The sequence below is a fragment of the Oryctolagus cuniculus genome, chromosome 2 (genome assembly GCF_964237555.1).
Source record: "Oryctolagus cuniculus chromosome 2, mOryCun1.1, whole genome shotgun sequence".
Taxonomy (NCBI): Eukaryota; Metazoa; Chordata; class Mammalia; order Lagomorpha; family Leporidae; genus Oryctolagus; species Oryctolagus cuniculus.
In genome coordinates, this window is record NC_091433.1 from 194,584,771 (window position 1) to 194,598,216 (window position 13,446).

At 57.4% G+C, this 13,446-nt stretch overlaps 1 protein-coding gene across 7 annotated transcripts in view; it reads right to left on the reverse strand.

Annotated features, from left to right (window-relative positions):
- The window catches only part of RNF144A (ring finger protein 144A), a 113,353-nt gene that overhangs the window by 36,520 nt on the left and 63,387 nt on the right, over positions 1 to 13,446 (reverse strand). For 5 of the 7 annotated variants that reach the window (XM_070069755.1, XM_070069757.1, XM_070069756.1 and 2 more), the window contains one exon: positions 2,798 to 2,943. In XM_070069755.1, the coding sequence (XP_069925856.1) occupies positions 2,798 to 2,932 (135 nt within the window). In that variant the 5' untranslated portion in view covers positions 2,933 to 2,943. Of the gene's footprint in view, positions 1 to 2,797; positions 2,944 to 6,422; positions 6,519 to 13,446 lie in introns of those variants that run through there. The other 2 variants (XM_070069758.1, XM_051833293.2) reach the window with 2 other exon arrangements.

A 13,446-nucleotide genomic window follows, 5' to 3' on the forward strand; every position in this document is an offset into this window, starting at 1 on the left:
CCGGGCAAGGCTTCTCTGAGAGAACAGGGTTCACTTCCTCCTATTGCATCCCCCGACATAAATACAGCAAATACAGCTTTAAGTCTGAACTAGACATGCTGGCTGATTTTGACTCTGGTTCTCTCGAAGTAGAAACCCCAAACAACAACAAAATAAAAGTCTTGGCCAAAAGGCCAGGAAGAATCACCTGATTAAAGGGGCCTGGATGAACCAGGGCCTTGTGGCAGCAGGCAGGGCACCACGTGGACAACACAGGGCACCATGTGGACAGCACAGGGCACCATTGGACAGCATAGGGCACCACATGGACAACACAGGGTACCATGTGGACAGCATAGGGCACCACGTACACAGCACAGGGCACCACGAGGACAGCACAGGACACCATTGAACAGCATAGGGCACCACATGGACAACACAGGGTACCATGTGGACAGCACAGGGCACCATTGGACAGCATAGGGCACTACATGGACAGCACTGGGCACCACATACACAACACAGGGCACCACGAGGACAGCACAGGACACTGCATGGACAGCACAGGGCACCACTGGACAGCATAGGGCACTACATGGACAGCACTAGGCACCATGTACACAGCACAGGACACCGCATGGACAGAACAGGGCACCATAACACAGGGCGCTACATGGACAGCAGACTCCTGAATGTGCTTTCCCAGATGGGGAGCCAGGTACCTCGTGGAGCCCAGAGCCGTGCCTTCTGGGGCAGGTGACTGTCGCAAGCTGTGTCATGTCTTCCCTGCTCCCCACCCCACCTCATCCTCTAGAAATGGAGACGAGTCCCGCTCCTGGCAGTGACCACAGGGAGCTCGGCCTCTCCTCTCCCTCCAGCCCCTCCCTCCCCCAGCCTTCCTCATCTCACAAAAATGCCAGAGCAGTGTCCTCTCGTCCCTGCAGGGCGAGGCTACCTTCTTGGGGTTTTAACAAGGCACGTTTCTTGGGTGCCAAGTTCAGTACCAAGATCAATCCCCTTCAAGGCACAAGTCATTACTGATCAGCTGTGAAGAGTCCTGCGCTAAACCAGGTGCTCAGGGGCTGGGGGCAAGCCGGAAGGAAGTCTGAGTCTGGCGCAAGGGGAAATCGGAGCACACGACTGCGACGTCTGCGGCTCCGTCTCCTCCCCTCGCGAGCAGAGGCGCCAGCACCCACCTGTGCTGAGCCTGCTGCCTAGCAGACCGCAGGGCAGGAGTGGGACAAGGCTGGCAAACGCCAGCGAGACGGATGGACACAGGGAGAGCCCAGGGCGGGCAAGACCGCGTGGGAGGCAGGCTTGGGTCCGGACCTTTGGAAGAAACACAGGCCAGCTGCCCCTGCAGCCACGGTGACAGCAGTCGGCACAGGAGCCGCGATTCTGTCGCTGCGTGGTTTGCCTTTCCTGTGCCTTTTTGAAATGGAAAGTGTGGTATTTTTGTTTTCAGCTTCACTGAGGTGCAACTGACAAAAACGTTCAGATTTAAGACGCGCAGCTTGGATACGTGTGTGAACAGTGGAACGGTTACCACCGCTGAGTTCACACAGCACCCATCGTCCCCTCCCAGTGACTTGGGTGAGATCCACCCCTACAGCAAACGTCCTGTCCACACCGTCCACACCCCAGCCTCACCACCACCTCCGCAGAACTTACACCCCCTGCAGGACCAGCACCTGCCCAGGTCCCTGCTAATCCCACCCCACCTCCGTGACAACAAGCAACTTACTCCCCACCCGCCTTCCTGGGCTGGGGACAAAAACCAACTCAATGGAAGGAGATGAATGAAAAGTGATCCCTGTTAAATATAAGAGTAGGAATAAGAGAGAGAAGAGATGTACAATTTGGGACATGCTCAATCGGACTTGCCCCAAATGGTAGAGTTAGAAATGAGCCAGGGGATTCCAATACAATCCCATCAAGGTGGCATGTACCAATGCCATCTCACTAGACCAAGTGATCAATTTCAGTTCATAATTGATCATAATGATAAGACTAAGAGTCAAAGGGTTCACACAAACAAGACTAGTGTCTGCTAATACTAACTGATAGAATAAAAAAGGGAGAGAACGATCCAACATGGGAAGCAGGATACACAGCAGACTCACAGAATGGCAGTTGTCCTAAGCAGCACTCTGGCCTCAGAATCAGCCCTTAAGGCATTCGGATCTGGCTGAAAAGCCCATGAGAGTATTTTCCGATGGATAAAATCTGGGGTCTGAGTTAAGTCCAACCCTGAAACATCCTGAGACACAGTTTCCTGTAACCATGGGGAACACAGCATGTGTCCCCAAGTGGACACTGGCTGCATCTGCAGGAAGTTGAAACCCGATTTCCAGATGAAGCTCTTCCCGCTCAGCACGGAAGCAGGGGAAGATGACACTGAGCACTGGACACGCCAGACGGACACACTTGCTGGGTTAGCACTGCTGCAGGCCCCAGATCAAATGTCATGCAGGCTCCAGATTAAATGTCATGCAGGCTCCAGATTAAATGTCAAGTGAGACGAGGGGAGCCCCTCCGTCCAGTGTGGAGAACATGCTGTGGCAAGCTTTCCCCAGCATGCCACTGCCTTCCTAACTCTGCAACTCCCTGCTTTTGCAGCCCAACCAACCGCCCCGGAGGCGTCCACTGCGGAAGCCTGCCTGACTCACGGGAACCCCTCCCCTGTCCGAGGGAGAGCCCCTACACGGAAACTCCACCACCCAGCGATAGTCAGTCCCAGGGTGTTCCGGGTGTGCCCCGGAGTGACAGCCAGCACCCAGCACCGTGCGGGACGCGTGCTTTATCCACAGGGACCAACCAGCGTGCAGAAGATGCACTGGCACTGAGCGATGGTCGTCATCTGCTCCACGGGGTACTCGCCGAGGCAGAGCTTGCACGACACCAGCGGGTCGAGGGCCAGGTCCCAGGTGGGCCGGTACCTTGCTGTGGTCATCGCAGAGCAGTCTGAAATGAGAGAGGCACACAGGTCAGACCCCTCACCCAAAACCTTCACCAAACCACGCAGGGCTTGGCCCGAGGAGGGGTCCTCCGAGAAGGGCTACGCAGGGTCCCTGATTGGTCTGTGGCAGTTCCTGTACGCTTCGGGTGGAAACTTGCATATCCGTGCTCCAAACGGCAAACAGCCCACCCAGTGCCGCTTTCTCAGCTCCACCCTCCCAACCCACACTCAGTAAGATGCTCCCACCACCAAGCCACACAGCCCAGCACTGCATAGAGAAACTTTGTTAAGAGTAATCGCTTGTGCTTGTTGAGGTACCTGTTGTCTTTCAAAAGTTAGTGTTCTGGGCCGGCGCCATGGCTCACTAGGCTAATCCTCCTCCTGCGGTGCCGGCACACCGGGTTCTAGTCCCGGTCGGGGCGCCGGATTTAGTCCCAGCTGCCCCTCTTCCAGTCCAGCTCTCTGCTGTGGCCCGGGAGGGCAGTGGAGATGGCCCAGGTCCTTGGGCCCTGCACCCGCATGGGAGACCAGGAGGAAGCACCTGGCTCCTGGCTTTGGATCGGTGCAGCACGCTGGCCACAACGCACCAGCCATAGCGGCCACTTGGGGGGTAAACCAACAGAAGGAAGACCTTTCTCTCTGTCTCTCTCTCACTAACTCTGCCTGTCAAAAAAAGAGTTAGCGTTCTCTATTTTTGGATGGGAACATTCCCGGGACCCCAGCAAGCAAAGCCCTCCTCCCCAGTCCTCTGTGGCCTCCCCATGGAATGCACCTGCCACAGCAGGTTTCTGTCCGTGGCCCAAGGTTCCCTCTGCCTCCACAATCAGTTCACACACCAGTGCCTCGCGAGCCTGCAAATTTTCTAGAACATAAGCTTCAGGAAGGCAACAGCCTTTTCCAGATGCATCCTCTTGGGGGGGAGTGTGGGGGGACTCCAGCAGGGCCTGGTGCTTGGTGAAGCTTCAGTGAACAAGGCAAGGGCCCTCCCTCGCTTCCAATCCTCCTAGAACGTCCCCTTACGTCCCAGCCCGGCTATGGCTGGGGCTCCTCTGGCCCAGGTACTTCCTAGGGCTACACCGGTCACACTGCATTACCCCTGCTGGCCTCCGATCTGTTCAGCCAGGGAGCGTGGCAGACAGGGCCAGGGTGAATCCTCAGTTCTTAGTCTGGCATCTGGCACACAGGGCCGCCCGACCCCTGCCTGTGGCCTGCACACACAAATCCTCGCATTTGTGGTGCTAAGTCCTCAAGCTGAGCCCCGGCACTTGAGCTAAGCTTCCAGGGCCTGCAGCAAGAGCGTGTGTGTTTTCTGATTCCAGCAGCCCTGCGCTCTGAGCCCACGCATCCCAAACGCTGAACAGAGTACGGCTCAGGTGAAATCACGGGTAAGACTGCCACATGCACACTTGCTACTTGCCGGCCAATCTCAAGATCCAAACTGACAGGGCCAGTGTGGCGCCCTTCCCTTCTGCACTTGCTCTATGAACTGAGGAACGGGACAGCTTCAGATGGCAAGAGATACTTTCATTCCCTGCCAGTCCAAGAGGCCAAAAACACAAGAGGATTTTTCCTATTTCCAGCAGAGAGTTGCACACATGGCGGCAAAGACAGACCCCGTGGAGGACAGGGAAAGCAGAACCAGGCAACTGATGACCAGCACGCCAGGCGCTCAGGACTTGGGGGGCTCAGAGATGAGAGACCGCTGCCCACCCACACGCCACCACACTGAGTTCAGGAACATTCTACACGGAGAAGAAGCTGACATAATAAACGGCAGAGTCTGCCCAGTGCTAGATCAGGCACCTGACACATATATAAACAGGCCTGTGGGCAGGGGTCCCGACAGAGTCTGATGGAGGAGGCACGGCTTGAGTTTTTGGGGAGGAAATGCTTCACATGGAGCAAGGGAAGTCGGCATCAAAACAAGAGCAAGAAATGCCCTGGTGCCTCTCACCAGACGACAGGCAGGGTGCAGACACGACACAGGCAGGAACCCTGTGCCTGCCTCGGGCAGAACCACACCTCCAAAACACCTCCATGCATAGGAGCGTGGTGCACAGGTACTGAAGCGCTGCCAGCCTCAGTCTGTGCATCTGTATGTTGGGGTTGATGATCCCGGCAGAGGGCTTTCCCCATGCTGCGCTGCCTTGTTCAGCCATGGATGCCCAGTCTGGGAGAGAGCCTGCTGTTGCCACACTGCCGGGTCAAGGGGATACCACGCCTTTTCTGTTCTAATCTAGATCCTTCTCAGGTGGTATCAGCAAGAGCTCGCTGGGTGTCCCTAGCACACGTTCAGTTAGGAGACCTCGCTGGCTGAATTCCATGCAGGGAACCCCAGTAGGGAGAAGGTACCTGTGACTCGGAAGGAGGAACCTGCGGGACCCCGAGCACTCACTCACAGAGCAGATAAGACATGAGGTCACAGGGGAGGGGAGGAGACCTGAGCACAGGCGCTCAGGCAGGAGGCAGGCCTGTGGGCACCCTGGGACGTGCACAAGACGAGGACAGCGCAGTGGCCAGCAGCCTCCTCCCAGGAGCGCCGGGTCTGATACAAGCACATGTCCACTGTCACCAAAGTTATCTTGGATTCGAATCCCACTGACTGGGGACTCTGCAGCCGTCCAGATAACATAAAGGAGCATGATCACTTGACCCGAAGCTGACGGATCCAAAAGAAACAGGACCCGAGCGTCACTCTGCTCTGTGGGGACCTGGGGACCTGGGGCCTGTCACCTCCCCGAGGCCGTCTCCTGCACCATGAATGGATAATGCATCGAACATCCTGGAGGGATCTCAGGGCTCGGGCACCATGTTTTTTTCTGTATGCTGCTCTCTCCGCTTCCACCCTTGGAGTTTCTTTTTCCCCAAGCCCAAGGCCTGGAGTTCACTGCACGAGGTGGCCCTGCAGGACCACAAGCCCTGCCTGATGCTGCCAGGCGTGGGCAGGCCTCCAGGATCGGGCGAGCAGGGAGCTGCTTCCCTGGGGGCGGGGGCGGGGTGGCCGTGGCGGCTCTGGCCTGGAGCCTGGAGCCTGGTGGGTGGGCTGTGGGCGATGTTGCAGAGGCTCCGGGTCCGGACTCTGTGAGGCATCAGGCTGAACTGTCAGGGCCAAGAACCTTGGGTTCAAATGCTTGCTCTGCTGCAGGATTTTGTGATGTGGGAGAAGCCACCCCTCTGAATGTAAGCTTGTCCCTCACCTCCGTGCAGACTTGTCAAGAACGAGAAGTCCCTCGAGTGCAATAAGGCCCCTGGGACAGGGGCCATCACCACATGTCGGGCTCAAGAACAGACATGAACTTGCAGAGGTCAGCATGAGGAGAGCAGCTGAGAGCAGAGAAACACCCCATACGAAGCTCCACCGTAACTGAAGTTGGTGGAGGAGGCCAGCACCGAGGCCTGTACCCAGAACACATCACAGGGCGGCAGAACCCCAGAGCCTAACCTCTTCCCCACGGGGGCCTGGGATCCCCCAGCCCACACTCACCGTGAGACCTGGACCACGGGACTCAGGTGACAGCTCCCTACCCCTTGGCCCAGCAGGGCCTCCGTCCCCGGCGGCTGCCCTGCACCCTCTCGCCTGTTCCCAAGGCGGCTCTGAGGGAGGCTCCTTTTCCTGTTTACGGCCCCTGCCCCGACCCCTGGCACAGAGCAGAGGGCTCGCTCTGACTTCCTCTCTTCCTGGACCACGGTTTCTGGGGTCCCCAGACAATACGGGTGCCCAACGCCCTGGGCACGAGCCAGCCCGCAGCCCTCAGCTCGGCTCTGACTGCGTGAGCCAGGCTGCAATGGGGTCCCAGCCCCGGCCCCGGCCCCGGCCCCACATCAGCCTTCTTCCACCTCTGCAGCACACGGGGTCTGCGCTGCACTCCAAGTCCGGATTTCACACGCGCGCACACGAAAAGCCACCTATTGTCTAACTCCGCCAGGGGCTTCCCTCCACACAGGATGGCCTCAACAAGACTCCACAAACGCCAAGCAGCTGCACACTTGTGGCGGAATTTGCTAAGAGAATCACAATGCACAATGGAAGAAACAACGGCCTTTGTTTTCGCCGATGCGAATGTCAAGTCATGTGGAAGGACAAATTATGTGAAGGACATCTGGGCAATTGTAAGTATTATTCAATTTGAGCAACTCAAAATATTTGTGAGGCAAGTGACTGTTGATTGTGTGCGGGGTGAGCGTGATGATTCAGGTGGTTCTGGGACAATCAGGCCTGCGCCATCCCACCTCAGGACACAAGGGAATAGCCGCCGGGGGTCTCCCTCCTTCCCCCCACCCCACTTTGCCCTCAAAGCAGAGCAGCTCCTAGCCAGCCCCTGTCTGCCTCTTCCTCACCACCTCCTCCAGCAACCCTGCCAACCCTCCATGTTCCTCTTCTCCAGCACCCCCCGCCCCCGGGCCACTTCCCCGAGTCTCTGCTGTGTGCAGCCCACTGAATGCACCATTCTTGGCGACACCAAGGTGAGTGCCACTGGCCGGGACCCTGCACAGTCACTTTTACTCAATCTCACCACCGTCTGGGTGAGCAAGGCCTCCAAGTCGACCACATGTGTGTGTCTGCCTACCTCCTGGCCAGCGTCGGTCTCACAGATAATCCAAAGTGAGAACAAACACACGTACGTGCTTCCACTCGGGAAAGGGGGAGGGGAGAGGCACTGAGTTCCTCACTTCCACATTCGTCATTTATCTGCACAACACCACCAGGACTCAGCTGGTGGGGTGGGAGGTGGCAGACAGGCCACAGGGCTTGTGCTAACAGAGCAGAGCTGGAGATACACGGATGAGCTCAAGGGCAGCCTAATATGCACACACGTGGCTGCGTGGAACTCTGGACATCCATACACACTGGGTAGCAGTCAGCATAGACCCTGGTTAGGACACAGGAGCGTATACTGGTTAGTGCATGTGGTTACGACATAGGAGTGTACACTGGTTAGGACACAGGGGCACGCAGTGGTTACGACACAGGAGCGTACACTGGTTAGGACACAGGAGCGTATACTGGTTAGTGCATGTGGTTACAACACAGGAGTGTACACTGGTTAGGACACAGGGGCACGCAGTGGTTACGACACAGGGGTGTACACAGTGGTTACCTCACAGGAGTGCACACTGGTTAGTACACGGTAGTTACTACACAGCAGCACACACTGGTTAGGACACAGGAGCACACACTGGTTAGGACACAGGCACGCAGTGGTTAGGACACAGGAGTGTACACAGTGGTTATTACACAGGGGTGTACACAGTGGTTAGTACACAGTGGTTACCTCACAGGAGTGCACACTGGTTAGTACATGGTAGTTACTACACAGGCGCACACACTGGTTAGGACACAGGCGCACACACTGGTTAGGACACAGGGGTGTACACAGTGGTTACCTCACAGGAGTGTACACTGGTTAGGACACAGTAGTTACTACACAGGCACACACACTGGTTAGGACACAGGAGCACACACTGGTTAGGACACAGGCGCACACACTGGTTAGGACACAGGCGCACACTGGGTGGCAGACGGCGTACACACTGGTTAGCAGACTTCCACACGCCTCCTGGCTCCATCAGCTGAGAAGTGACGCACAGGTTCCACCAAACACTGAACCTGCAGATCTCGGTTTCTGATAGAGTGCTCCAGCACGAAATCAGTGTTAACTGGACAAGGATGATTCGAGGACTGTGGCAGGAAGCCTTCAGGATGAGCTGGGATACCCTGGAGAAACACAGGGCACGGAAGCGGCCAAAGCAACAACACTGACGGTGTCTAAGCGACACAGGAGGCCGCTGAGAGAGCCCCGAACACTGCTGCCGAGGAGCTCTGAGCAGCGACGTAATGTGGACCGCAGCCCAAGTGCAGCACAGACCTCACGAGCCCACGCCGAAATCAGAGGAGCCCGAACAACAACCTGAAGAGGAGACACCCCCCTGTCTCTAGCCCCCTCACTCGCTATCCCTCTCTCTCTCTCTCCCTCTCTCTGTCTCCATCTCTCCCTTTCTCTCTGTCTCCCCCTCTCTCCCTCTCCCCCTCTCCCTCTCTCTCTCTGTCTCCCTGTCTCTCCCTTTCTCTCTCTCTCTCTGTCTCTCCCTCTCTGTCTGTCCCTCTCACCCTCTCTGTCTCTCCCTCTGTCTCTCTGTCTCTCCCCGTCTCTGTCTCTCACTCTCTGTCTTCTTCTCTCTCTGTCTCTCCCCGTCTCTGTCTGTCTCTCTGTCTCTCTCCCTCTCTCTCTCCTCTCTGTCTCTCCCTCTGTCTCTCCCTCTGTCTCTCTGTCTCTCCTGTGTCTCTCACTCTCTGTCTCTCTGTCTCCTTCTCTGTCTCTCCCCGTCTCTGTCTGTCTCTCTCTCCTCTCTGTCTCTCCCTCTGTCTCTCCCCGTCTCTGTCTCCTTCTCTCTCTGTCTCTCCCCATCTCTGTCTGTCTCTCTGTCTCTCTCCCTCTCTCTCTCCTCTCTGTCTCTCCCTCTGTCTCTCTGTCTCTCCCGTGTCTCTCTCTCTCCTCTCTGTCTCCTTCTCTGTCTCTCCCCGTCTCTGTCTGTCTCTCTCTCCCTCTCTCTCTCCTGTCTGTCTCTCCCTCTGTCTCTCCCTCTGTCTCTCCCTCTGTCTCTCTGTCTCTCCCGTGTCTCTCACTCTCTGTCTCTCTGTCTCCTTCTCTGTCTCTCCCGTGTCTCTCTCTCTCCTCTCTGTCTCCTTCTCTGTCTCTCCCCGTCTCTGTCTGTCTCTCTCTCCCTCTCTGTCTCCTCTCTGTCTCTTCCCACCTCCTCCCCTCAGCCCCAGCAGAGCATCTTCCAGTGAGCACTTCACAGGGCAGAGCCAGGGGAGACGGCCCGGCCAGCAGGGGGACACTGCCGGTGACTCCATGCTGCTGCCACTGCACAGCACGTGACAGAGAGGCAACCACACACACACAACCACACACACAACCTCAGAACCACACACGAGACTACACACGATCATACACATGCAGCCACACACAGCACACACACACAAATCACCCACAACCACACACAACCACATACACAACCACACACACAGAACCACACTCAATCACACACATACAACTACACACAACTACATACACAGTCACATACACAGCCACACACCGCACACATAAGCACATGCACACACAACCACACACATAAGCACATACACATACAACCAGACACACACACAGGACAGAAATCTGCCATAAACTCCCCTGGAGAAACGTCCCCTGGGCCAAGGCCTGGCCAGGCACATCTGCAGAGCTGCCCCTGTCTGTCGCAGGGCACCTCGGCTGGGAACCCGCTTGCCAACAGCGGGAGCACAGGCGTCCCTGTCTTACACCAAACCCTCCTGCCCCGGGCTAGCTCCTCGGAGTACTGACGTCACGGCCACTGGCCACAGAGGCCAGCCTAAGGGCACTTTCCTACCCCCATCCAGCAAGGCAACACCGCGGGAGTCCCCAAGGGCCTGTGCCTCCACTGCCCACTCAGACCCACATCACACGGCGGCTACCAGGAGGACGCTACAGAGGCCCAGCACCCAGTCACTGCTCCAGGGGGTCGTCCAGCTTCCCTCTAGAGAGCACTGCCTCATTCCAAGCTGGCCAGGGAGGCACGAGGAGGCCACCACCACCCCACCCCCAGCCCAGCACTGCTCTCTGACAATGAACTGATTGATGGTTTGTGGCTGTTCTCGCTGCCAGGAACACGGTGCACGCCCCTCCCATGCAGAGAGGGACGTAGAGTAGTTAGCAGAAGGGTGCAGGGCCCCCCAGGGCGAATCTGGAATCCAGCGGCCACCAGCTTCCCCACTCTGGAGCACCCCTCATCATGCTGTGTCGGGTAAAATGCACCCATGGGCGTGGGGGCTGGCGCGTCTCCTGCACCCTCACTGCCCCTTCCTATCGGTGCTTGCCCAGGATGGACACAGCCCCTGGCCAGCTCTGTGAGGGGCGCAGGGGCCGTCTTCCTTCCAGGTGCCAGCCAGACACCTCATCCCCCAGCACCGAGGCTGTGAAAGCTCTGAGTCTGGCCTTTCAGCGCCTGGAGTTAGGATGTAAGGAGATACTGGGGCAGCGAGGGAGAGCTGGGCTGCGACAGGCCCCCACGAAGACCCAGAAAGCTGGCTCTGAGGGGAGGGTGTCTGGTGCAGCGCTGAAGGTGCCCCTCGGGCGGGTGGCCCAAGTCCCACATCTGAGTGCCCGGGTTCCAGTGCCAGCACCACTGCCGATCCCAGCTTCCCATGAACGAGCACCCGCGAGGCAGGTGACGGCCCACCCATGAACGAGCACCCGCGAGGCAGGTGACGGCCCACCCATGAACGAGCACCCGCGAGGCAGGTGACGGCCCACCCATGAACAAGCACCCGCGAGGCAGGTGATGGCCCATGTAGATGGGTCCCCACCATTCACACGGGAGACCCGGATGGAGTTCTCATCTCCTGACTTCAGCCTGGCCAAGGCCCGGCTCTTGAAGTTATTTTGCTTTTAAAATAAATAGGAATGTAAATTTAAAAGTGCAAAGAGCCTGTGTTTTAACCTCAGCTCTGGGGATGTGTCCCTGCGAGCCTGAGGCTGTCACTGCACTCCCAGGGACCAGCAGCCTCACCTGCAACCTGGAGATGCTGGCCGGAGCGCCGGCTTCCAGGGTTCCAGGGACCACAGCCTCCTCCAGCCCCAGCTCCTCGCATCCACCTGAAGTCTTGAAGTGAGAGGCCTCTCCCACGTGGCAAGTAAGGAACCTCAATGTGAGAGGCTGCCCAAGGTAGCAAAGTGCTCCCAAATCCCAAAACCCTGTTCCTGCAGCTGCACTCCAGAGAACATGCCACACCTGCAGCCCGAGCTGAGCTTCCAAGCTCTGCTTTCCAGGGCCAATGCCAACCCCCACGGCCCCTCTCCGCCTCTCCTACATTTACGCACCTCTAATGCTTCCATCACCCATTATCAGATACTGAGCAAACCGGCATTAAGTCTCCGGAAAGTTCTAAGCCCTATTCTAGCTCAAGACTCAAACAGAGCCAGAGTAGCCACCCACAGAGCACCATCCAATAATAATCAAAGCTCCTTTTCTCTAAGCCACCTGCTTTCGGAGATCTTTTCATGGTAGAAAAAGAGGCACAGAGCGACGAGTTCAAAGACCGCAGTGGAATGACCCATGCTTTCATCAGCAGGAGGCTTGGGCTGTCACTTACTGGACACACAGCCGTCGGAAAACTAAAGTAACACCTGAGGCTCCCGAACACGTGCATCGGCTTTTCTACTGCAGCAGGTCCGAAATGTCCACAGCAACTGCATTTTGCTGTAGTCTCTGCTTTCTGACAGCTGGCAGGGAACAGAGTTCAGACCAGGGGACACGAAAGCAGAAGAGTCGGCCGGGACAACCAACTCCAGGGGGATGAGAAGAGCGCGCCTGTGCTTCCAATGGGAGAGGCTGGTGGGTCCTCGCGGGGAGAACAAACCCAGTCTCGGGTTACAGTGGCACCCTTGCCTGTCAGGGCCACGTGGAGTCCCAGAGGCTGGCGACATTCAGCATCCCTAGGACCACAAAACGTGCATGCACTTGTGCACATGTGTTTTTCCAATGACCACGATGAACAAAGCACGGAGAGTGGGAACCCACCCTGCAAGCATGCATTACGCAGTGAGCCTGGGCACGCTGGAAATGTGAAGGAGAAAGGGACAGTTTATCCTGGCTTCCAGGGACTCACGATCTAGGGGAGAGAGAAACAAACACAGGCGTGGTCCTTGGGCACAGCGATTTGCACACTGAGTACCTGCGTTTCAGTCCAGACTGCTTCCTGCTAACGTGTGCTCCGGGAGGTAGCAGGTGACAGCTCAAGGACTTGGTTCCCTGCCACCCACACAGGAGACTGGGTGAGCTCCTTGGCCCTGGCTTTGGCCTGGCCCATCCCCAGCTGCTGTGGGGCATTTGGAGAGTTAACCAGCGGAAGGAAGATTTCTCTCTCTCTCTCTCTCTCTCTCTCTCTGTGCATTTCAAATAAATAAAGATTACACACCCACAAAGAAACACACGAGACAAATCTATCCAAGGTACAAGGTGTTAGCTAGCAATGTGTGAGTGGGGCGAGGGAGCCGGGGTCCTGAGTGTGGGTTGGGCTCGGATTCCCCGAGGCTTAGCGATGGCACCGATCCAGGCGAGAGACACAGCTCGAGGACAACGGTCATGCCCCACGTGTGTTTTGGAAGAACCGCGGTGAGGACACGAGGCCGGGTTGGGCACGTGTGTGGGAGAAAGGCTCACGCAAAGGCCTCTGTCCTCCACAGCAGTGGGACATCTGGCGTGGTGTCCAGGGCGTCTCCCTGCCCCCAGGCCTGCGTGGCTTTGGGAACGCCCATGGCCCCCTGCCTCAGCCTCTCCTTTCCTGTGGACGCAGTGTGGGGCACACAGGCTGCCGGCACTCAGGAAGTCCTGGCCTGAGGCCCCAGGAGAGTGGGTTAGCGGCCACGAGCCACGCACCTCCTGGCCATGTCACGGCACAGCCACCCTCCAGCACCACCGGTCCTCAGGAA